Raw genomic sequence first — 23759 nt, 5'->3', positions numbered from 1 at the left:
TATTGTGATGTACGAGTCCAATTTTTTCTTCACCAGAATGACGGGTGGGGGGGGGGGGTGTTATATCTCCATATCTTGAAAATCGAACAATAATGAACAACACATGGCACAAACACACAACAGAGCAACTTCATCCACACATAAGCAGTTTTAATACATACAACATGATAAAGCAAAGCGGCATAACATTCCAGTGACACAGAAGTCTCCCAACTCTGCTAAAATTATTGCTGATGTAAGTATCTACATAATAGGCCAACTGCAAATAGCGATATGAAACTTTTTTCTGGTTTTCAATTTGGAATGAAATAGGTAAAACAGGGAGCAGCAACCAAGAAGAGAGTGAGGGGATCGAGCTTCACTTCTTGAGACTGCCTCGAACCCCAGGCTTAGGCTTGGAGGTATCGGCTCCGGCGTGAAGATTGCTGAGCGAGGATTCGTCAAAGGGGATCTTGGGGTGGCGCGCTTCGTGATGAATCTGCATAGACTTCATGTCGGGAGCAGTGATCTTGCAGAGGGGACACTCGAGTTTAGCGTGTCCGCCTTTATCCTGTCCGGAACGATCGGCGAGGCCCGCCCTCCCTCCACCGCGGTTGGTTGTAGCTGCGTCGACTTTGGAAGCGATCTCCTTGGCCGTGTGCTTCTTGGGCTTGGCCTTGCCAGTCATGATTGGTAAGAATGCTGCGATTTTCTTTCCTAAACGCCGCGAGGGTTTCTGGAGGAGATGATATTATCAAATAAAGAGAGAGGCCCATATATATATATACATCGCGGGTACAATTTTTTTTTATCATTATTGATGACTAAAGTCAAATTTGACAAATTATAGAAGGACTATATTAATATTTGAATTGTTGAAATAAAAAAAATAAAAATAAAAGTGTGTGTTGAATTTTTAAAAAAAAACAAAACAAAAAACAAAAGTGTAATATTAATATCATATAAAAATAAAATTAGAAAAAAAAGTCGATGTCTTTTTTGAGTGATTAGTATCATATCCTCAACTTTAATAAAATAAAATAGATATTCACACCGATATTTTTGTTTATTTTTATTTTATTTTTTCCCCGAAATTAAATTTGAAAACAATAGGGAATTTTCACTGTCCACGTTAAAAATTAATTATTTCAAAAATCGAATAGTTATACATATGTCATGTGTTTGTTTCGAAAAAATTATAAAAAATCAAGTGGTTTTTTTTTTAAAAAAAAAATGGTGCTTTTTTACCACTCCAACGCGATCGTATGAAAATCACGAGTCGGGTAATTTATTACCACCCAACGCACATCGATGATTGTTGCAATGCTATTCTATGGCTAACCTTGACTTCAGAAAGGGAAAACCGTGAATAAATTTACCTCATAAAATTTCATATCAAATCATCTTGCGAAGGAAGTGTTATCGAAAAATTGTGATTTACTAAAACGGATAACCACAAATATAAGAACAAGAAATGTTGGCCCGAGAAATACAAAGTGGCAGGATAAAACAAAAAACCCAGACTAAACACTGTAATGGCCAGGGGACACAAGTATTTCGAAACAAGAATTACTAAGTCCAAACATACTAAGATGTCTGCAATTATCAAATGTGTAATTTCCAGGTCGATCCCATATAGATGCACATAGGGGCGGGGCGCGGAATGGTGTCTTTTAACGAAGAAATTCAAAATTTTCATATTACTTTAAAAAATGTGGTTAAACCCAAAATACAGAAATCTGTCCGACTTCTAGTCCAATCGGACTGCAGAAAGAAGGTTTTACAGCAAACTTCCAACGATCCCCTCAACTACATTTAATTGTCATTGGTCTAATATTAGAGTCGCTGGAATACGTAAAGCAATTACAAGTTACTTCCTCTCTTCATTGGTCTACAACAATGACGTCTCAACTCATCTTTTGCTGTTTAAACAATACTATCAATGTGACGAAATCTTGTGACAAGATTACAACCCGACCCAGTATGAGCGACCATTCGTGTTGTGCAGAGGCGTGACAGAAGGCGAAGTCACACACCACTCGTACCAAACCTGGTTAATGTTCACATCACATCAGAAAGACCAGAATTTTATTACCATCGTTTTATAATAAAATGAATTCAACACAACAAATTCAGATATCCTGTCCAAAAAAGTAGAACATCGAACACGAGGATGAGAAACACACCTTGGTAGAGCCAGAGCATCGCCAAAAATGAACTTCCAAAGGAATACCAGGTTGAACACACACAGGCGTCCTCAATGGGAAAAATACAGGGAACCTGTTTATTTATGTCAAAATGAGGAACTCAATCATGCCTAGAACTTAATCCAAAAAACTAGGCAAAAAGGTAAACAGCATCTGTTTTCACTTTCATACATGCCTACGTACATAAAAAAAAATGAACAGCGCATACGACACTATTTTTCAATTTTCTTAAAATGGAAAGTCTTGAATGGTAATTGTCCCTATTGTAAAAAAAACCAACCTCCTTTCACAAATTTCCATCGATGAAGCACAGCTTTGCAAAGATTCAGTATAATCAAGGAAAAACAAGAAGCTAGGAAACAGAAAATAAGCAAAACTATAGAATAACCTTACCAGCTGAACATGTTTGGGGTAGATGTTGACGGTTCAATACCAAGATGAACATCTTTGTACAGTGTCGCATCAAAATAACCAGCAAATCCTTTCAGTCAGGTAAAAAAAATTAATCAACAAGCATAAAATTGAAATTATTTTCAAATTTTCAATAATTTTGGCACCCGTGGCTAGCTATATAGATAGATGCAGATGCAACAAAATAGAGCTGTTTTTCTTTGTTTACACTTTCTCCATGTGGTTATTTAATCCATGGATTTCAGAAGGTAGAACATTTTGATATGGTCAGTGAACCAAACTTTCAAATTAAGAACTGTATAGGTGAAAATTCGTAGTAAAATAAAACTGTAATGTTGTATATTGATTCGAAGACCAAAGTTTTTATAAAATTATGACCTTCCTTGTCAAGGATACCCTAAAGCAAGAAAAAATACCCTAACAGAATAAAATTCTCCTCTTCCTAGCAATGCTAGGTACCCCACTCAGAAGCAGGATATTGAATCGCAAAAATTGAAATAAGAACTTAAAGATTCACATACCATGAACCAAAGCTGAACCAGTGTCTTTAGGAATATCAAAATGTAGCTTTTTGTATCGCTGATTGCTTTTCTTGTTTGAGTATTCTGGATGGATAAATGTGAAAACCTATTGAAGCAAATGAAGTAAACAAATAAAAGGCCGGCACCAATCTAAATCATGCTACAAAAGTGAAACTTCTCTATAAATAACAATCAACATGCATCCAGAAGAAACTAACTGGTTGGGTTTGAGCAAGCCTTGCCACTCGATGGAACTTGACAACATAAGCAGTTTCAAAGTGCAAGAGATCTTTATGCGACTTGATCTATACCAATAACAGAATAAAACAGAAACATAAGAAAGGAGGGAAAAATGAAGGAAATAAAGAAAACTCGATCAAACAAGTAAAATCAGCAAGACAAGGACTTTACATCATTGTAGAGTTTGGAAGCAGTCACAGGTTGAATGAAACTTGTATACCTGTCAAAGACAAAAGGACTTTATACATGATAAATGTTGAGCTATGAAATTTTTTGATGAGAGAAGCATTTTAGCTGCTAATGAATCATCAAGTCACTTTCTCTGGGGATTAAATCAAGTCTTTTGTGCTAACTTTAGTTAAAATAAGATATGCAACATTGATGCAAATATCCAGACTTGGATACTCCCAAGAATTTACTCTTAAACAAGCATCAAACATTTCTTACACGAAACCCTACCAAATCCACTCACCGAAAACCAGGAGGGCAATGCAATTACAACCCAGAGTAGGATATAAAGATTAAAAATAGAGAAACTGAAAGCTTATTTCATTCAGGAAAAAAGAACTTACGATGAGGGGATTGAGATCCCATCTTGCTTCAAAAACCTTTGGGCTCCATCAAGACACTCGGGCGAGAGCTCATTATCACCAAAAGATCCCAGCAATTCACTGACCTATATTATGTGTTTTTAAGAATAAAAATATGAGCACACAATTTCAACAAAGTGGCATCTTAGATATATGCAAGAAATGGTTTGTTTTATTGCTTCATCTACATTCAACATATTTGGCAGCATACCAATATGTCAGCTTTCTCGGGAGCATCCCAACTTCGCATGTCACTTGAAACAATGGAGACAACATCTTCCCAGCCCTCCAGCTTGACCAAACTCTATTTCCATAAATTTGAAATAAATTGTAATAATCTCACTCATGAACATAACTACTATCAAGGATTGAATCCAGATATCAAATTTGGGAAAAAGCTAGCAACAAACCAACAGCTCTGAAAATTCAAAGTTACCAGTAAAGATAAAAATGAGAAAATGAACTAGCTCTAATGACGTAAAATACATGAAGGGGAGGGCAAAGGGCACGAGAAAAAATTGCAGGAGCAAAAGCTCAAAATAAACATGGTTTCCAATTCATGAAATTACATCATACCTCCAGTTTAGAATATTCTACAATTTACAAAATGCAAAACATTTCAAGCTCTTTCAGCTGTATTGTGCCATTAATTGTACTTCTAAGTGGTGAGAATGGACTTTTCAATCTTTCAGCAATGTCACATCAATCACGGAACATTTAGATTAACATTATAGCTAGTAGTGATGCTAGTCATTTTTCATATGATTTCCATTCAGTGCTTTAATACGCCAAGAAACATGGAGGGTTACCAATACACTTTACACAAAACTGTTTTGAAGTGGAAAAAGATGAAGAGCCAAAATAAAATCCTCAATAACTTCAAGGCAAAAGAATTAACATTCTGTTTTAATTCCACAGCAATTCCAAGGGGGAGATTTTCTACCACAACGCATCATAAAAAATAGTATCCATAATTCTGGTCACAAAAGCTTGTCGTAACCAGTGGTTTACATTAGGAGTATTAGACAGCATATTTTTATTTACACTAAACAGATATAATTCAGTAATAACATCTGCTGCTCATAACATGTAAGCCACAATCTGATGATGAAAAATGGTTCCATGAAGAATACAACATGAAATAGATGAGAAATCTACAACTTACATGAAGTGTTACCACTGCATTTGGATTTTTTTCGACAGCATAGACTTTTAATTTCCGTTCAGTTTCTTCAGCTGCCTGCAAAACAAGGACAGGGAGCGAAACACAATTAAGTAAAGATATAAGGGCCAAAAAAGTCATGTTATCCATCTGTTTCAAAGTCTCAGCAGAAAGTAAGAACGGACCTGTAAGGACGCTCTGACAAGAGGCCCTCGTCCAGCACCCACAACCATTAATACCTAAAAAATAAAAATGGAGTAAACATAGAGGTTCTACAACGATGCATGGGTATTTCAACAATAACGATACTATATAGTAAGAGAACAGACAGTTGTCACCGCAGAAGCATTTTCATCAGGAACCCTATCCACCAAAGCTTTAGCAATTGCTCTTTGATACTGCGTAATAAAAGAAAAATCCATAAACGGCTCGGTTAAGTGACAAAACTGATAGAGAACCATTGCTAATTCTTCTTTCTTGTCTCTCTTCCACTTACTTTCGTTTGATAGAGAAGGGATCATAAAGAGGGTGCATAACACATCAAAGTTAATCATGTTATCAGTTGACAAAAACAAATATGTATTGTCAAACTGGCATGCCATTAATTTCTTAAGGCATAATATATATAGCGAGGATCAATCTGATGGATTGAACGTAAACGTTAGTATACTGTCAGTACACTACAATCAAAATATGCACCGTTAATTTCCAGCCAGAAAAGATTTATACAAGTTGAAGAGCTTTCTTGTGATTTAAGCGATCGAAGGCACAATGACATATTGGGTACGAATGTGATGATTATAACAAGTCCACCCACCAGTATGAAACATTTTTGCAACATATTCAAGCAATCATTGGCATACCTGGCTATATTTAACCGTGTCCTTTTCAAATGTCTCGTATGTTTGAGCCTCTAAGTTATCCATAAGGGGCTGCAAGTTAAAAGGCCGTTGGGTAATCAGGATTCCGCAGATAAAAGACCGAAAGCTGGAAAAGTATAATTGTGACAGAAAACATAAATGACATTAAGACATACTTGCAAGGGTGATTGGAGGTAATCTCTGTACCCAACCTGATAGATGCAACAAGGAACTTGGTGAATTCGATAAGAAAGGTAAATCGGGCCATCTCATGTGATAAAGGGTAATTACCTCAAAGCATTCTTGTTCAGGAAGAGGATTCATTTTTTGATAGAGATGTGCAATATAATCCAAGTATGGTCTTAAAGGATGTCTCCGATTACCTTTACAAAATATCGTTACAAGCACTTGCTGAGTTATAATTTCATCAAGAGACCAAAAACTGTCAACAGCACATATTAAGAAACACCATGTTGAACTGCAAGCAGTTGACTCAAGGCGGGAAAGATCAAGGTATTTTGCCTTTGACTTTGACAATAACGAACTAAGTATGATGTTTAATAAGTCTTACTATCAATATGATTATCAGCACCCGATCCTGAAGCAACCACAGGTAAATTGTGTGCTGGTTCACCAGATATCACTATCTGTAAAATCCCCACAAGAAGCAATCTATATGAATTAAAAGTCAATTATGATGGATGGTACGATAAAACATTCATACAGTCATACTATGAAGTATAAACAACAACATTATGCAGTTAACAGATATCACACAAGGGTAGATTTGAAACCTCTAATAAATTCCCCCTCAGAAAATTGTGGCTTCAACTAGGACCAGTTATAAATAATAATAACTCCATATTGTAAAAAGTTATTCTCTTTGAGTTTCTTAACAATTTGCCTCCATGAGCAACAATTACATGTTTATATTGATGACAGTGTAATTGACTAGAAAGGAGTGGCATAACTTCCATGAATCTTTTTTTCCATGATTCAAATTGCCTGATTAAATACAACAATGCTAAACATTTTTAAACAAATATGCACACTGTAAACACCACATAGATACATATGCTATGCTAAAATTATAAAATTGCAGCTCATTTCTCAGTATAAATATACCTCAAATATTATGAGTCCTATTACTTAATAATGTTAGTATATTTCATACTTTACGTTAACACTATCCGCAATAGATAATTGCATCAAAGTAAAAGATTATCCGACTAAAACTTTATTCCATGGGCTCCACAGTAAAAATATCAATCTGGTTCTCAATAATATGATTATCAAAATGTTTGCTTTAAATTGTTTCTCTTCCAGAGCGGGGTCATCAAGGCAATCCAAGTTTTGGCAGATTATAAGCAAAAATCAGAACTAGAAAGGGAGTCATAATGACAATGACAAACTATTAAAATTTGCTTTAAGTTACAATTCCGTTGAGATTGCAATAGCAGTGAAAAAATAAATCATAAGCCATTTTCAACATTAAAACAAACACCATTCATCTTAAATGAGAAAATTTGTAGATCAATGAGCATCAAGCAAACATTTGAAATGGGTATACAAACATACCACAAAGGCAACACACAACACTACCTGAATTGAGTGATTGAAAAATGATGTAGTCATACTCTGGTGACGTTTTGAGAGGCAGGGGTAGCCACTCGCATTGGTTAAGAAAGACTGAAAAAGCAGTAACCAAGAGCATAATTAGGAAAATCCAAAAAGCAAGTGAGTAAAGAATAGTCTGTTAAGAGAAAGGTAGTTCGATAATTTAAAAAACCAAAAAATATAAGTATAGAAACAATGATATTTCTATGACATGTATTTCTTCTTGTTCGTTCACTTCGCAGCAAGAATTGAAACAACATAGCCAGTAGAAAGAAATATGGAAGAAAGAAAAGTGGTAAATAATTCCCATTGCTTGCAGCTACGGCCAGAGGAATTGTTTTGCACGGCTCTTTTGTCAGGCTTTATAAAGTGAGATATCTTCATGCTGCTAAAGAATTGATAGGAAGCTTTTGCGTTGAAGCATTTTTGTGTTTTCCTTATTAATTACGCAAATAGCATGGGTGAAGTTGGTGCGGGAAACCCGAAGACAGAACAAAGAAGTAAAGCAAGCACAACTAATGTAACGGCACTCAAACTGTAAATAAGCCTGAAAAGAGCATCCAACTGTCCCCACCAACACTGGTAGCCCCTCTAAGGATAAGAACAATATTGGCAGAAAAACACCTACCCCTCTTTCTCCTCCTGTCAGATATCTCCCCATATTTAGGGAAAAGATAATGAGATGGTGGATGCTCTTGCTTCTGAAGTCCACCTTAAAGATAATGAGATGGTGGATGGCACCTTGAATAGACATATTCACTCTCTTGCATAACTGGATGTATCAGGCTTACCTCACATTTACTCACAAGCTCTTTAATTTCTTTCTATGGTCTTGGTCTAATCTTCCTTAACTTTTTCCTTTTATATCTAATAAATATCCGCCTTCTTGGTGGTTTTAATTAAAAAATTATCTCCCTTTCTTCTTCATTTACCTCCCTGAAACTCAGTTTTCAATGTCCTTCCTTCACTTAGAAAGAGTTCATGGGCTATTCTGACTAGTATTACAATGTCAAATAAATGCAGCAATTAAGCAAATAACAATTCAAAATGTGAATGTAAATAAAGTTCTAGCAATAAATTTACTTTTGTACCAACAATGGCCGCCCTAACAGGCTCTCCAAACCATCTTTCCACTGAAGAAGCGGAAGGTAATGAGGACCTGATTAATACAAATAACAGAACTATTACATATATATTTAAAAGTCAATCGAGAAAATATCAAGAATCAAAATATTCTGTGAGCTCACAAAATATCAAGTGCGACTGATAATTGACTATGATGTTCACAAAGAAGCTGAAAGGAATTCCAAAGTTCCCAAGAATCATTATGAGCTTCATCCTGTAGGATAATTATAACAAATTGATGTAAGATGCCAATTGTGTGAATTAAAATCAGAATTCATAAAGAAAAGGTAGATATTCTTAGTTTAATCATTCTTCATTCACTATGAAATTCATCTAATTGTTCAACCAATCGCACAAACCGAGTGCATGAACGACCATCGAGTAAAGAAATTCCCAAATAAAAGAGTCATTTTATGTTGTCAAAACAAACTAATTTCACCAAGAATATCTCAGTACGTAAATAAATCCAAATTACATGTACATGGGAAACATAATATAAGATGGATCTCCACCTGGACTCTTGGAGAGATAAATGTTCACGAGACTATGAAAAATACTCACCTTATGATCTGGATTCCTTGTTTCTGTGACATTCTCAGACTTCTTCAATGGAATTCTGAGCCACAACTTTACAATAATAAAAAACAATAAGAACAAAGTTGGCGATCTGGTAAGATAAATATGATACCGACACTAAACTTAATCAGTGCAGTACCTGCATACTGTTCAAGTTCTGCAAAATCTGATTCACACATTTGGCATAATTTGCAAAAGAAGCTCCCTTGGGTGTAGGTAGAAGACAAGCCTACAGAAAATGAAAGGGGAATAAAAATATCTCCTTACGCAGGTCTGAGAAAAGCAAACATTACAGGCATGTAAAGTTAGGGTTGATTTGACCAGTATCTTGGATTTATTATGACCAACAGACAAAGCTGAGTTCACCTGTAAAGATAGGTGAGAAGCCCAAGATATTTCTTGCTTCAAAGCAATTTCGGAATCCTTCCGCATTGTCTCATCTTCAGAATCCAAGTCAATCCAAGAGCTTATTTTACCTGATAACAAGTGGCGCCATGAGCTGATGTTGTTTACAAAAAGCAAAATTTAACAGACAATTCACAGCAAAAAATGTAAATACCCAATTTGCAAATGAAAATTTTACTCGAGGTGACAGAATTACTATAAAATATCAAATGTGAAAATCATTCATTCAAGAGTCTTCAGGAGGAAGATCAGTACAAAAAATTGAAAACAGAACTTAGAAATTGAAAAAGGACAAGGACTGCAGCCAGAAATGAGGTACAACCAACAATATGACTGCTCCACTGCGAAGGGCTCAAAACCAAGTCTGAACCAGCAAAGGGTAGACAACTGGATATACTGTTGTCATCATCTACTATGCTGGGCCTATAATCTGGGTCCATCTGCATCATTTAGTGTAAAATTTTAAAAAAGAGTTCCATTGACATTAAGAGAATTTATAAAGATACAATTCTTTTTTATTTAATATCTAGCTTGTTTTTTTTATCTTAAATGTCACATTGCTATGATGAGCTATCAATTACAAAACAGTATATTAAATATTCAACCATGCATTAACAGATGAAACGGATGCCATCTGTTAGATAATGAGTAAAACATTCGAGAACAATTACAAAATGTTAAATCATTATAGAATGATAAACCGTTAATATTTAAGGAACCTTATGTGAAATGACATCACATACCAGAAGATAAATTCATACCAAGTCAAACAAGTGCTATCGTAGTATACATTATATTACAAAGTACAAGCCAACTAGCAATTGAAGAATAACAAAAATGCAACCACACCACATAAAGTGGACAAGCAGACCACCATTAGGATCCCATAGATTACAATTTTAATTATAAGTTACTACAGTTAGTAAATCAATACAAATTTTACTCAATAGATTCTACTCCTGTACTATGCAATAATGAGATCTCAATTTATTCACATCTGTCTACTTTCTTAAAATAAGAAGAGATGAATATCGATGGGGATGGCAGCAACGTAAGATGAAAATATAACTCCGAAAAAATCGTAAGAAATTAAGAACTGCTATAAAAAGTCCAATTATACGATCTAAGTGTGTTTTACATATAACATTCTTCAGGAAGATGTTACATCATGTCCAACAAGTTCATGTAGGCAATAACCTCTGCGAGAGAATAAAAATCTCGTGAAAAAGAGGCCATCAACATATTGATCTAGGTGCGCTTACTGACCATTCACACAGAAAGACAGCCATGCAGCTGATGTGTGACTGGCTAATTAGCCACCATGAGCTTATTGAGGTCCTGACTACTAGAGAAGGCAGTTAAAAGAAATTGTTGGAGAACAAATAAGACCACCATAATGTTCTAATTCAGATTAATACCATACTGGCTCCAAATGATTTTTATTTCATTTCTCTAACTTTTTTCAATTCTGTTTCATGTTTTGCATGTCTGCTCTCATAAGCAAAACAAAACGCCTTTCCTTTCTGCCCTAGCATTTTTTCCAGCAAAATTTGTGTAACTTTCACAGGAAAATCTAATTAGGACACCAAAATAAACTTTATTTTTACATATAGAAGATGTGACAATATGCGTTAGCAAATATTTCAGCTTCAGACAAAGTGCTATCAGACTTGAAGGAAGCTCGTCGTGTATAACCTTGAAAAGATATCAAATTGGCTATTATGTGTGTTGTAACCTGGGTATGCATATGATGATTTAGTTCATGCTCAAGTACTTTATTATGGGCTTAACTTCCATATTGCACACCTAAACCTCCCACAATACCAAATGAAGGCAACTTGTTCGGGTACAAACACATACAAATGCCAAAGAATGAGCAATAAAACAACTTTAACAAAAAAGCGAGAAGAAACATGCACACACCAGAGAACTTACCAGAGGAACAACCAGAAAATCAAACCCACCATGGAGGTTGAAGGAGAAGAGGTTAGGCACGTCATCTTCGAACACCGTCTCCACACCGCAGAAACGGGAGGAGTCGCTTTTGGGCCCTCTCGCATCACCCAGAGGCATTTTTTCCTTATAGTATCTTTTTCTTGATAGTCTTGCAACGTCGATTTGGGTGTTTAGGGTTTTAGGGTTTAAGCTCGAGGTGGCTCACTGAGGCTTCTGAGCACACTCTACTTGGCGGGCGAAATGTGTCTCCCGATGGCCGAATAAATGCACTTACACCCCTGAACTAAGATTAAAATATTTTTGGGATCCTTTCGAATTAGAAACATTTTTTTTACACCCCCAATAAATTTATGATGGCCAAATCTCTTGTTTTCACTTTTTCACTACGGATTTCAACCGATCAAGAATCAAGACCAACTGTTTTTAACAACATATGAAAACCATGACAAATTATTTTTAAAATCAGCCAAATCTTTGATTATTAACAACATATTTATATTTTCGTTTCGTTGTATTATGATATAAATTATATATATTAAAAAAATGTTTATTTGAATGAAAATTATAAAATCATAACTACGTCTATTCGCTTAAGGATGCTCGTGGATTAGCAATTGCTTACAAATTTTATTCTGATTGTTTCCATTGTTCATCCGATGAATATAACAGATACGACATCCATTCGACTTCATAATGTTGGGTCATATCCCAACTAAGGTCACCTTAGTTGGGACGAGTATCGACTTCCGGCAGTTGAAATCATGCAAATCTATACGGGACCATTCGCTTTATATGTCGGCAGCTTCACTATGGCTTGGTCTTGATGATCATATCAATAGTCTATAGGCTAAGACAAGATATTATGAAGTGTCAGATGAGCTTCTACTTTAAGTTAGGAGTAAGTTTCTTGTGAGACGATTGCACGAATCTTTATCTGTGAGACGGTCAATTTTACCGATATTCACAATAAAAAGTAATATTCTTATCATAAAAAGTAATATTTTTTCATGGATGACCCAAATAAGAGATATGTCTCACAACATACGACCCCGTGAGACCGTCTCACACAAATTTTTGCCTTAATTTAGCATATGATGAACTTTTTGCACTATGTTTTGTTCCGTGAGATTTTATGGAATTTTGTGTGATTTAGATTTAGAAATAGTATTTATTTGTTAACAAATATGAAAGTTTAAAATAAGTTTGGTATTTGATGGGATTTGATTTATCTATATCATCTATAATATAATAACGCGCAAACTACTTAGCAGTAATTATCTTTATCATTAGAATGGATGGAGAAAAATATAATTTCTTTTATCCAATAAAAATTACTATAGTGATACATTTTGGTAAATTTTAAAATAACTAAATGATTCGTTAATAATTATGTGCACACGAATTATAGCGTGTGTGGATTGCTAGTCATCGCATTAGGGAAAAAAATAAATTATTGTTAATATTAAATTTACATAACTTTCTATAAGTATTTTTTAGAATGAGTTTGGTATTTTATGAGATTTGATTTATGAATCTGGAAAAACTTATAAAATTGGAATGATTTCATGGCATTTTAAAAAAATATTTTTAATAATAAATTTGTTTAATTTACTCGTAAATTTTTTGTTTACATTCAAATTGTGTAAAGTATAATTAAAAAAAAAAAAAAAACATACCATGATCACACATGTTTATTATACATACTAACGAGTCGTGACACATACGATGTATATGATCCATAAAAAGTGAAATGGATGTTGATATTTATTATTGAAGAATGTAAATAATATACTATATGTTGCAATCTCTATTTATTATATCTTTACTGCTTAAAAATTTACTTTTATATCGGGGGATAACATATTAACTTCTCCCTTGTCAAATTTATAGGCTTGATGTTGTTCTTACTTTTTTATTTTTATTTTATTTTATTTTTTTTTGGTGAACAATCTAACCAAATAATTTCTTTTCAGTTTCTTTCTTGTGTTCGATGTTTCAATACCAGCTACATTTTTTACTGTAAATTTATGGTAAGATTAAGATAAAGAATGGAATTTACTCAAATATTCACATGATCTAATAGCTTTCAATATAAGCTCTTTTATTGCATCAACAAAACACAACTTTAAGATATGAGTAAGTCTCTTGTGAGACGGTCTCACGAATATTTATCTGTGAGACGGGTCAACTTTACCGATATTCACAATAAAAAGTAATAATCTTATCATAAAAAATAATACTTTTTTATGGATGACCCAAATAAGAGATCCGTATCACAAAATACGACCCGTGAGACCGTCGCACACTTTGTCATAAGATAAATGATTATATATATATATATATATATATATATATTTAATTAAAGAATTTCGAATATAAATAAATTAACATGTAACAATACTATTTTTACGTATCATTCGAGTCATGAAGAGCATCACCAAGCCATGCAACGATGGTCAAAAATTCCCCCCGAGAAAGTAGCGGTAAGCCCACCAAAGACGGAGCTCCACTGAGCAGGGGAAGCGTTTCTAATTCGGTGAAAGTACACTCGTCTTTTGGTTTTTTCGATCAACAAAATTATAATTTCGATTTGTTTTCTAGTCAAGAAATATCTTCCAAAAATCGTCAAGGAATTCAAACAACAGAAAAAACAGAGAGAAGATCCTCGTTTTTTTTTTTCTTGGAATGACGACCACCCATTACATTTTATTTGATTCGGTATACTTTTTCCGCAAAATGCCAATCATGGATTGAAGAATCAAAAAGGATTTTCAATCCGAGGGAGTGATAAAAGCAAGGAAATGTGGCCTCCGCCTTCGCCGGGAAATAATGGGGAGCGAGTGGCTCCGATGACTAGGCTGGTCGCTGTGGCTATTGACAAGGATAAAGGGAGCCAAATTGCATTGAAATGGGCTACGGAAAATCTTGTTTCTAAAGGGCAGACTATAATCTTGGTTCATGTTAAAGTTAAACAGAGTTCGAATGAATCTGCACCACAATACATGCCCGTCAATAGTATTTCTTTATCCCTCTCTCTGTTTATATGAGCTTTTGATACGTGATAAAATGCTGCCAAAGACAACTTAATCTAAACTGAGTTTTAAATCTTACATTTTGATTCGTTTGAGGGACCTAAGTGCGGAAGGGGAGACTTGGGCGATGCAAAACTTGGAATTTCATGTGCGTTTTTCTGAAAAATATAAGTTTTGCCATCCAGTTGTGTGGAACTATTCGAAGCATATGTTCTTGAATCTTGGCTAGTGGCAACTATGTTGATTTGCATCGGATTGGGTTCTTTTATGTCGTTGATCAATATGTTCTACTTATCATGGTGAATGGATACCAATTTTTACTGGAATGGTATCCAAAACTACAAGTTTTCTTTTATTGTGCTTTACCTTTGCCTTAGTTCTCAAGACTCTAAAACTAATTTCATATTACCATTGGCACAGGACCAACCCCGATTTCTGACTCCAGCAACGAAACCGGAGAATGGGATGCACAAACAAAGGAAGTCTTCCTTCCTTTCCGTGTCTTTTGTACGCGCAGAGACGTAAGTTTCATGGTTTTGGTATGTTATTTCTCAAGCAGTTACAAATATTCTTCAGTTTCCTGTGGATTCGTTTATCAGATACAATGCTTTGACGTGGTGATAGATGACACCGATGTAACAACAGCAATTATTGAATTCATAAAGCAATCGGCAATTGATGTTTTGGTCCTTGGTGCCACTGCAAAAGGCGGAATTTTCAGGTATGCACTAACCATTTTGTTGAAGAAAACTATGTCTAGAGTTTCATTTACTTAGCTTTTCTACACCACAGATTCAAAGCGAAAGACATTCCCGGAAACGTTCTCAAAGGGGTACCCGATTTTTGTACTGTATATGTCATCCATAAAGGAAAAATTTCATCAACTCGAGCTGCTTCCCGTCCAGCTCCATCAATTGTCAGCCCGCTGCATCAGCAGATACTGATCGAAGCTAATAAAAAATCAAATGCAACGGAGCCACTAGAACCCTCCAGCAAGGTTTCTCGAAGTTAGTCATCTTTCTCTAATATAGTTGTATCTTTTTATCATGTTTCTCCGAAAGATGAGAATTAATCATGAATTTCTTCTGTGCAGGTTCGATTTCAGGACATTCAAGGCCAGGATCTGAATCGTCTACGCATGCCAAGCAAAGAGATGCAACCTCCATCAAGTATGTCATTCTTATACCATACTATATATTAGTGATTGATTCAAGTGTACCATCTGTTGTTATTTATACAGGCGACTCAACGAGCACGAGTAACACTCGAAGATGTCCTATTCCATATTATGTGACAATATGTTGTCCATGAATCTAAGCGAGCAACATATTGTCTGTGTGGTGTAGATCGTGCTATTAGCACTCCCTTCAAATGAGGATTTTAATTTCATTTGCAAAATTTTCTAATTTTTTAAGTTTAATCTCCCTAAGTATATTTAAGTTGCCTCCCTAAAAAATTTTGGGTTAGTTTCAAGACAGTTTCATACTACCTCACACTTCTCAAAATAGGAGATTATCCCATTCACTGGTCAAAATGGCCTTCATTTCTTTGCTGTTGTAAAAGAAATCATATAGAATTCATGTTGACATATGATTGGCATGAAATGAAGGACAGACATGATAACACTTCACACAAATGAAAAATAAAATGCATGTATGGTTATTTTAAAAATCTCTCTTTTGTCCTTTCCAAAAAAAATCATTAAATCAACCCAATTAAAGTCATGCATCCACCTCTTATCAAGTGGAAACTAACTGAAGATGTTACTACTGCAAGCAGATCCCCATTTACTCACAGAAAGGGACCCAATGGAAAACCATACGAACTCTCTCAGCCAGAGTGTGACATATCATTTGTCGGCAATGGACGGAGAAGTATCGACATGTTTCCTTCATATGCCGAAAGCTTAGAAGGCAATCATACCCCTCCTCGACTTTCGGGTTTCTCAGATATAGACCAAGGTTTAGATTCCTGGCAACTTGGACGTAGATCCCTGGATTTACCGGCCTCACCAGAACGCACTTCCTATGCTTCAGTTGAGAGTGGTAAAACATATCCCACACAGACAATGGTGAGGAAATTTACAACAAAGTCAGTAGTCAAGGCCTTAAATTTTTATTAATGTCATTTCGGTGAAGTGCTTCTAAAATCTACGTCCAGAGATTCAGTATGCCTCTACCACTAATGAATGAAGGCTGATGACTCCAAGTTGAAATTTTATATTTTCTTGTATACTCGTAGATATGGGTTGCATAACTATGCTTTAACCCACATGAAAAACTGAAAACCACGTGAAAAATTGAAGACGGGGTCTGTATTTTACAGGAGGAAGTAGAAGCAGAAATGAGACGACTAAAGCAAGAGCTCAAGCAAACAATGGATATGTATAGTACTGCATGCAAGGAAGCTCTCTCCGCTCAAGAGAAGGCACGATAGACTTTTTCTTCCTCTTGATTCAACAATTATTATTTGTACGTCTCAAAATATGTTTCGGGTTTTCAGGCAAAGGAGCTCCAGCGTTGGAAAATGGAAGAACAACAAAGATTAGAAGCTGCTCGATTTGCTGAAGAAGATGCTGTCCGAGTTGCAGAAAATGAAAAGGCCAAGTCGAGGGCAGCCATCGAGCACGCTGAAGCATCTAAAAGGATAGCAGATCTAGAAGCTCAAAAGAGAATTGGTGCAGAAATGAAAGCCTTGAAAGAATCAGAAGAGAAGACTAAGGTAGTAGCCTCAATGGCACAGACAGATTACAGGTACAGGAGATATACGATCGAGGATATTGAAACTGCTACAGAATTTTTTTCACAATCTAGGAAGATTGGAGAAGGAGGGTATGGACCAGTATTCAAGTGTTATCTGGATCATACACCGGTAGCGGTTAAGGTCCTCCGTCCTGATGCTACGCAAGGAAGATCCCAGTTTAACCAAGAGGTACGTGAATTGATCCACTTATTTGTTTATCTCCATTTATTAGAATTTTGAGTTCTACTAAAGAGTTAATTGAGAAATTATAACGGTATCATGCCTAAAAAGTAGGCACACATACAGAATAGGGGATAGAACATTAAAGATCTCTATTTGTGTCCAAAATTAGTTGTTAAAATAAGTGTCTTATTCATCGTTGATATGTTATTTTAGGTAGAGATTCTTTGCTGCGTAAGACACCCAAACATGGTCCTTCTCCTAGGTGCATGCCCCGAGTATGGTTGTTTAGTTTACGAGTATATGCACAATGGAAGCTTAGAAGACCGATTATTCAGGCGTGGAAACACTCCTCCACTATCTTGGAGGCCAAGATTTCGAATCACTGCTGAGATTGGAACATGCCTCCTCTTTCTCCACCAGACTAAACCAGAACCATTGGTTCACCGAGACCTAAAACCAGCTAACATTCTCCTGGACCGAAACTATGTTAGCAAGATTGCTGATGTTGGCTTAGCCAGGCTTGTCCCTCCATCCGTAGCCGACACTGTCACACAATATCGGATGACTTCCGCTGCTGGAACTTTCTGTTATATCGATCCTGAGTATCAGCAAACAGGAATGCTTGGTATAAAATCAGACATATATTCCCTTGGTATTATTTTTTTACAGATCCTTACAGGTAAGCCACCAATGGGTTTGACTCATACTGTTCAAAGAGCCATTGAGAAAGGGACGTTTCTTGAAATGCTCGATTCGTCAGTGCCCGATTGGCCTAAGGAAGAGGCTTTGTCATTGGCCCAGTTAGCAGTCAGATGTACTGAACTTAGAAGGAAAGATAGGCCGGACCTTGGAAAAGTTGTGCTCCCACAATTGAACAAACTTCGAGAACTCGCGGACGATACCATGGCTGATCCAATTCCAGCCATTGGAGACCGCTCACCTAATCACAGCCGAGTTTCAATGTCTAAAGTAAGTATACATAGTAGCATCATCTTTTTAAGACTTTATTTCCATTTTGCAAGTTCAATCTGATTTTTGAAGAAGAATGAAAAGACTTGATTTGTCTAGTATTTAAGCATATAATATGAGAGATTCAACATTGGAATTCTTTTATCTTGAATTTTGCAGGAAGACGTGAGTTGACATCTTGAGGAGCCGGAAACCGATGCAACAGTCCAAGCATTTATAGGTGGAAAACGAAGTTATGATGTTACATAGAAAGAAATATGGTGAAATTTCCCAAAAATAAAAAATAAAAAAAAGTGCACACCTTAGATGTATGTTTTGTACATGATGAACTAGAAAGTTCTAACGTTGTACATTGTTGGGAGTGTTGCACCCCACTTTTCACACGAATCTATTTTTATTTCTATCTCTATTGCTGGTCCAGTAATTTTAACCCGGATTGGACCAAAGACCACTGATGAAATATCTGCAGATTCAGTGAACGTGGAAGATTGACAATTGACACCAATTCAGGGTTTTGTCATGTTACTCATATGGGCATTGCTTTTATTCATTCAACACATATGTATGAGGTGGATAAATCATGAACATTCATTCAACCATGATATATGGATGAGTGTTCATGATTCATCACTCAACACACATGTATTGAGTGGATGAAAGCACTGGGTAACATCTACCACCTGCCATATATTGATTTTTTTTACTCAAATTGACATATATTCCACAATATTTCTTCACGATATAACTAACGAGAAATGATATTTTTGCAGTGAAAATTAATACTTTAAATATTCAAAAATAATATTTCTCATAGGTCAAGTTAAAGATTTGTCATACAAAATTGACATTGAGACGATCTCACATGAGTTTTTTTTTTTTTTTTTTTTTTTTTTTTTTTTTTTTNCAATTGAATTATTTGTAGTACTATTGTGGAAAATGTGGTACAATTTGGTTAATTTACAGTATCAATATGGTTAAAATTTGGTATCGTTTATGTATATGTGTAAGTGTAACATCATGGTCCCGATTCGTTCACATATATTCATTTTCACTTGCGGCAATGTGTGGCCTTGGTGAAAGAGGAGAGAAAATGAGGAAAAATAGTTAAGGATTTTAATTATATATAAAAATTAAATATGAAGCCATTTAATTTCAATAAAGAGCTATAACTTAATTTTTTTTGATAATAAAATCTTTAATATTGATAGTAACATTTTGTGAAAAAGTTTCACGTATTTTTATGTGTGAGACGAGTCAACTCTGTCAATATTTACGATAATAGTTAATAATTTTAACATAAAAAATAAAAAAAATTTATGAGTGAATCATAAATATGGGACTTTTTAACAAATTTTATTTTTTAGTATTAAAGTCTAACTGGAGACTGATTTGTAAATTGAAAATAGAGAAGTGGATTTTAGTCTAATTTACCTGAGAAAAATTCCAAAATTGATTTTATTTAATAAATCATCCTATAAATAAATTGCGAGCCTCTCCTCCACCTCATCTCTCCTCCTCTCTCTCTCGCACTGACCGACAAAATCTTTTGACAGAAGAGAGAGAGATCCAACAGAGATCGAAGGAAAATTCATCCACATCTCACCTTTTCGATTTTAGCCGAATCCCTGTTGCTCAATATCCGCTCCGAATTTAATTCACGGCTCATTTTTTGCGTTTAATTCTTCTGTAAGTTTTTTTTAAAAAAAAAGAACATTTTTTCCTTTTTTTTTTTTTTTGGTGTTGAGGATTTTCTGAGGTGGATTGTTGATCTTGCTTCTTTGCTTTGGAAGGTGTTTCTGTTCAAGAAACGGAAGATGGTATTCTGGATTTTTGGGTACGGGTCATTGGTGTGGAACCCAGGATTTGAGTATGACGAAAAGGTGATTGGGTACATCAGAGACTACAAACGTGTATTTGATCTGGGTATGCTTTCTTTTGTGTTTAATGGAATTTGTGAATCTTTTATTTATTTTTTTGGTTAAATTGTGTTTTTTTAAACTTTTAGCCAACCAAAGTCCAAACCCCTTCGATTTAATTTGAGTAATCTGAGTTTGTTGCTGCTAAAATCGAATCTGACATCTGAGCAATACGTTTTCCAGTTATTTAGTGTGATATATATTAGTTTTTTAAATTTTACTTGGATAATTTTCAGGACAACTCGAAGAATTACCACTATTATATTCTTTATTACATTTATTTTTGTGGTTTTCAGCCTGCATTGATCACAGAGGTACTCCGGAACACCCAGCAAGAACCTGCACTTTGGACGAACATGAAGGAGCGGTCTGCGTAATGATTTTTCCTCTTAAACTTTTATTAATTTCCATAAGAAGCGTGATTGAAATGATTTTTCTACCAAAGCTATGAGCCCGTCATTAAATATCGAAATTCTTCTAGAGAGTGATACGGATTGGTGAAACATGTCTTTGTTTGTTCATCAATTAAAAGAAAATTTGAGCCGATAAATGTGCGTGGACCACAGGTCAAAATCTTTCTATGGAATGATTTCTTTCTTCTTAGGTGAACATAGATTATTGGTTCTGGAGGTGATGAAGAATTAGGTGATTTGATTAATTTACCTAAATTTGATGTAAACTTTAAGAAAAAAGCCAAAATTTTCCAACAAATCGGATCCTGATTTTTTCAATTTCATGTATAATTATCTTATTTTTTAATCTGAACCTTTTCTATTTTGTATGAGTTTTGACTTATTAGATGATTGATAAAGTCACTAAATGTTTTTCAAACTTCAAGCAAAGGTCAATTTGGACAGCTATTTTCCATTTATTGTATGCTTCTCTTATTTCTGGATGTGCCCTTGGCTATTTTGGAAGGTTATCTTGATATGTGAATTCTTATTTCAGTGGGGTGCTGCCTATTGCGTGCGTGGAGGGCCGGAAAAAGAAAAAGAAGCAATGGTGGTATGATAAGTTTATTTAGTTGGTTCAAGTACAAATTTAACCTTTGGGATTGGACTTTTTCCTCGTATAAATATAATATAATGCACATAGTTGTATTATGTTCAACTGATTTCATAATTTGGTATCTTAATGTGGCATTCTGCATTAATCATCTTGTTTATCTATGTTTGTTAGTACCTGGAACGAAGAGAATGTGAGTATGACAGAAAAACTTTGGTAGACTTTTTCAAGGTGAGTTACTATTTTTTCCGGATTCTTGTTCCTCGTCCTTGTACTGTACCATATTCAAAATTTTGCACCCACGTTTCATTCGCATAGCCATTTTGAATGCATGTCAGTTTTCGTGGTTGCTGATTTTCATATCTTTGTGTTCTTAATGCAGGATGAAGATTCGGAGATGCCCTTTATTACTGGGGTAATAGTGTAAGTGATTTATCTACCTCAAACATTCAACAAAAAAAAGCTATGCTTTATCTGGTTTTAATTTCAGTGTTTTCTGATAAAAAGTTTTTCAGAAAATATATAGGAGAATGTGATTTATCTTGTGTTCTTTTTTGAACGACACATTTTTATTATGTATGTCATATCATGCTAAAAAGTATCGAGTTAGTGATGTCAAGTATGATTTTTTGGTGGTGTATATGGAATTTTAAAATTTTTAAGTGTGGTATGTTAAGTTTATAATCACAGATTAACTTTTAAAAGCTAAATTGAGATTAATGATTATGTTGCATGGTGTTAACGTGAGGTTAAATTCGTTTTGGAGAAAAAATTGAAAATGGAAATGAGGGTGTGATGTTTGTTTGTCTTCTCGATGATAAAGAGCATTGACTCGAAATAGAAACAATTATATGCTTGCTGTTTCTTCGGTTCAATAATGGTAGCTTTCCATTTCACGTTGCAGGTTCACATCCACACCAGAATTATCGAATAAGTACTATCTCGGGCCTGCCCCCTTGGAGGACATGGCTAAGCAAATAGCAACTGCCTTTGGCCCCTGCGGGAACAATCGAGACTACCTTTTCAAGTTAGAGAAGGCGTTGTTTGATATTGGTAAATGCCCCGAATTCCATTTTTGATGTTAGGAAAATAGACGATAATCTTTAGAAATTCTCTGGCCCGAATGAAGTCATTTTACAAGTTATAAATCAAACATTAAATCTATACAGGTCGTGAAGATGACAGCATTATCGAGCTCGCAAACGAGGTGAGAAAGGTCCTAGGAATTGTAGGAATCGTACCTAAGGAAATCAAGGTGTTTGGACTATCCCTCGTTCCACATACAGCTACTTTATCGCCTCGGAAAACTGCAACTGTTGCCTGAAGTTTCAGCCGTCGATGGCTGATAGGTGCTAACGCATGTTACGGTTGAAAGATGATAGATTTCCTCTAAATTGCTCAAGTTTTTTTATGTTTTCCTCGTTGAGTTGTAGTCTTTACACGTTCACAGATGATGAGTTTGAGCTGAGGAATCGGCTTGCTGACGATGGTAACGCGGGATCGAGTATCCATTTTCGTTTTAATAAAAGAAAAAGTTCATGAGATCACAACCATTATTGTTCTGAAATCTTTCTCATAATGTATTTTCACAGTATCGGAGAATAAGATATAAATTTGAATTTCTTTGTTTTATAGATAGTTTCACTCTAAGACTATGGATTTTTTCAAATATAATAAAATTGTTGCACAATATATCGAATAGTATAGTACAGAAAGGTTTTTATCAATGAAACCAGCGAGCAATATAATGAAGAGAAAACAGTAAAAAATGCTATAAATGAAGTAAATCAAATTGAGTTCTGTACGAAGTCCAGTGTCCTTAAAACAGATTCGTCCTCTCCTGTATGTGTTTCGAGGATCGTCTTGGACGTCTGTTTCCTAGGATACAACAGAACAACCAGCAGTGACACTATTACAGCGAACTGAAAACGTACTTTTACTTTATCACCGAGATTTAACGGAGGCCAAATGAAAAGCTAAGAATATGTAATGCAAGAGAATACTTGAAAGAGAAAAGATTTTTCATGTACTTGAAATGAGGAAATGAACCCCACTATTTATAAGCTCCAAAATGCACACCAAGAGTCATGCAAGATTAATTAACTCAATTAATCTTCCCGTTAACTCAAGAATATGAAGAGCCAAAACTCTTCAACTAACTCAAAAATGTGGAAAATCAAAAGATACTTCACGATAATGAGACATAACCAACTCGAGAATGTGGAGAGCCAAAAAACACTCTCACATTCATGAGATATAATTT

General features: G+C 35.1%; 4 protein-coding genes across 6 annotated transcripts; 2 read left to right on the top strand and 2 right to left on the bottom strand.

The window, feature by feature from the left end:
- Positions 1 to 106: 106 nt before the first annotated feature.
- Positions 107 to 745, bottom strand: LOC140989321 (protein METHYLENE BLUE SENSITIVITY 1-like). Its single transcript, XM_073458515.1, has one exon. It carries the CDS (start codon positions 665 to 667, stop codon positions 359 to 361), a length of 309 nt encoding a protein of 102 aa, XP_073314616.1. The 5' UTR covers positions 668 to 745; the 3' UTR covers positions 107 to 358.
- A 917-nt stretch (positions 746 to 1662) lies between these two features.
- Positions 1663 to 11886, bottom strand: LOC140989721 (protein arginine N-methyltransferase 5). 3 transcript variants are annotated; one of them, XM_073459074.1, is made up of 23 exons: positions 11629 to 11886; positions 10016 to 10133; positions 9655 to 9764; positions 9428 to 9517; positions 9274 to 9339; positions 8835 to 8926; positions 8671 to 8746; positions 7573 to 7659; positions 6542 to 6617; positions 6262 to 6353; positions 6147 to 6182; positions 5974 to 6042; positions 5440 to 5508; positions 5296 to 5349; positions 5114 to 5188; positions 4160 to 4252; positions 3931 to 4034; positions 3530 to 3578; positions 3337 to 3423; positions 3119 to 3224; positions 2580 to 2667; positions 2166 to 2259; positions 1663 to 2029 (listed from the first exon to the last, which is right to left on the bottom strand). In XM_073459074.1, the coding sequence occupies exons 1-23, from the start codon at positions 11764 to 11766 to the stop codon at positions 1946 to 1948; spliced, it is 1953 nt and encodes a 650-aa protein (XP_073315175.1). In that variant the 5' UTR covers positions 11767 to 11886; the 3' UTR covers positions 1663 to 1945. The 3 variants fall into 3 exon arrangements, with proteins under 3 accessions (XP_073315175.1, XP_073315178.1, XP_073315177.1); XM_073459077.1 differs by lacking the exon at positions 10016 to 10133 and having other exon boundaries at positions 11629 to 11761; XM_073459076.1 differs by lacking the exons at positions 10016 to 10133; positions 11629 to 11886 and adding an exon at positions 9848 to 9992.
- Positions 11887 to 14240: 2354 nt separating this feature from the next.
- LOC140989720 (U-box domain-containing protein 35-like) lies at positions 14241 to 18897 on the top strand. The gene is made up of 10 exons (XM_073459073.1): positions 14241 to 14664; positions 15102 to 15202; positions 15281 to 15402; positions 15474 to 15688; positions 15775 to 15850; positions 16461 to 16752; positions 17007 to 17108; positions 17184 to 17612; positions 17820 to 18575; positions 18735 to 18897. Exons 1-10 carry the CDS (start codon positions 14451 to 14453, stop codon positions 18747 to 18749), a joined length of 2322 nt encoding a protein of 773 aa, XP_073315174.1. The 5' UTR covers positions 14241 to 14450; the 3' UTR covers positions 18750 to 18897.
- Positions 18898 to 20053: 1156 nt separating this feature from the next.
- On the top strand, positions 20054 to 23038 carry LOC140990682 (gamma-glutamylcyclotransferase 2-1-like). Its single transcript, XM_073460510.1, has 8 exons — positions 20054 to 20261; positions 20366 to 20498; positions 20788 to 20864; positions 21440 to 21496; positions 21671 to 21727; positions 21879 to 21919; positions 22401 to 22549; positions 22666 to 23038. The coding sequence occupies exons 2-8, from the start codon at positions 20390 to 20392 to the stop codon at positions 22818 to 22820; spliced, it is 645 nt and encodes a 214-aa protein (XP_073316611.1). The 5' UTR covers positions 20054 to 20261; positions 20366 to 20389; the 3' UTR covers positions 22821 to 23038.
- The last annotated feature ends 721 nt before the right edge of the window (positions 23039 to 23759 follow it).

Source organism: Primulina huaijiensis, chromosome 12 (assembly GCF_012295235.1).
Source record: "Primulina huaijiensis isolate GDHJ02 chromosome 12, ASM1229523v2, whole genome shotgun sequence".
Classification (NCBI taxonomy): domain Eukaryota; kingdom Viridiplantae; phylum Streptophyta; class Magnoliopsida; order Lamiales; family Gesneriaceae; genus Primulina; species Primulina huaijiensis.
Note: the sequence above shows the minus strand (reverse complement) of the source record. Positions and strands in the feature narration are given on the sequence as shown.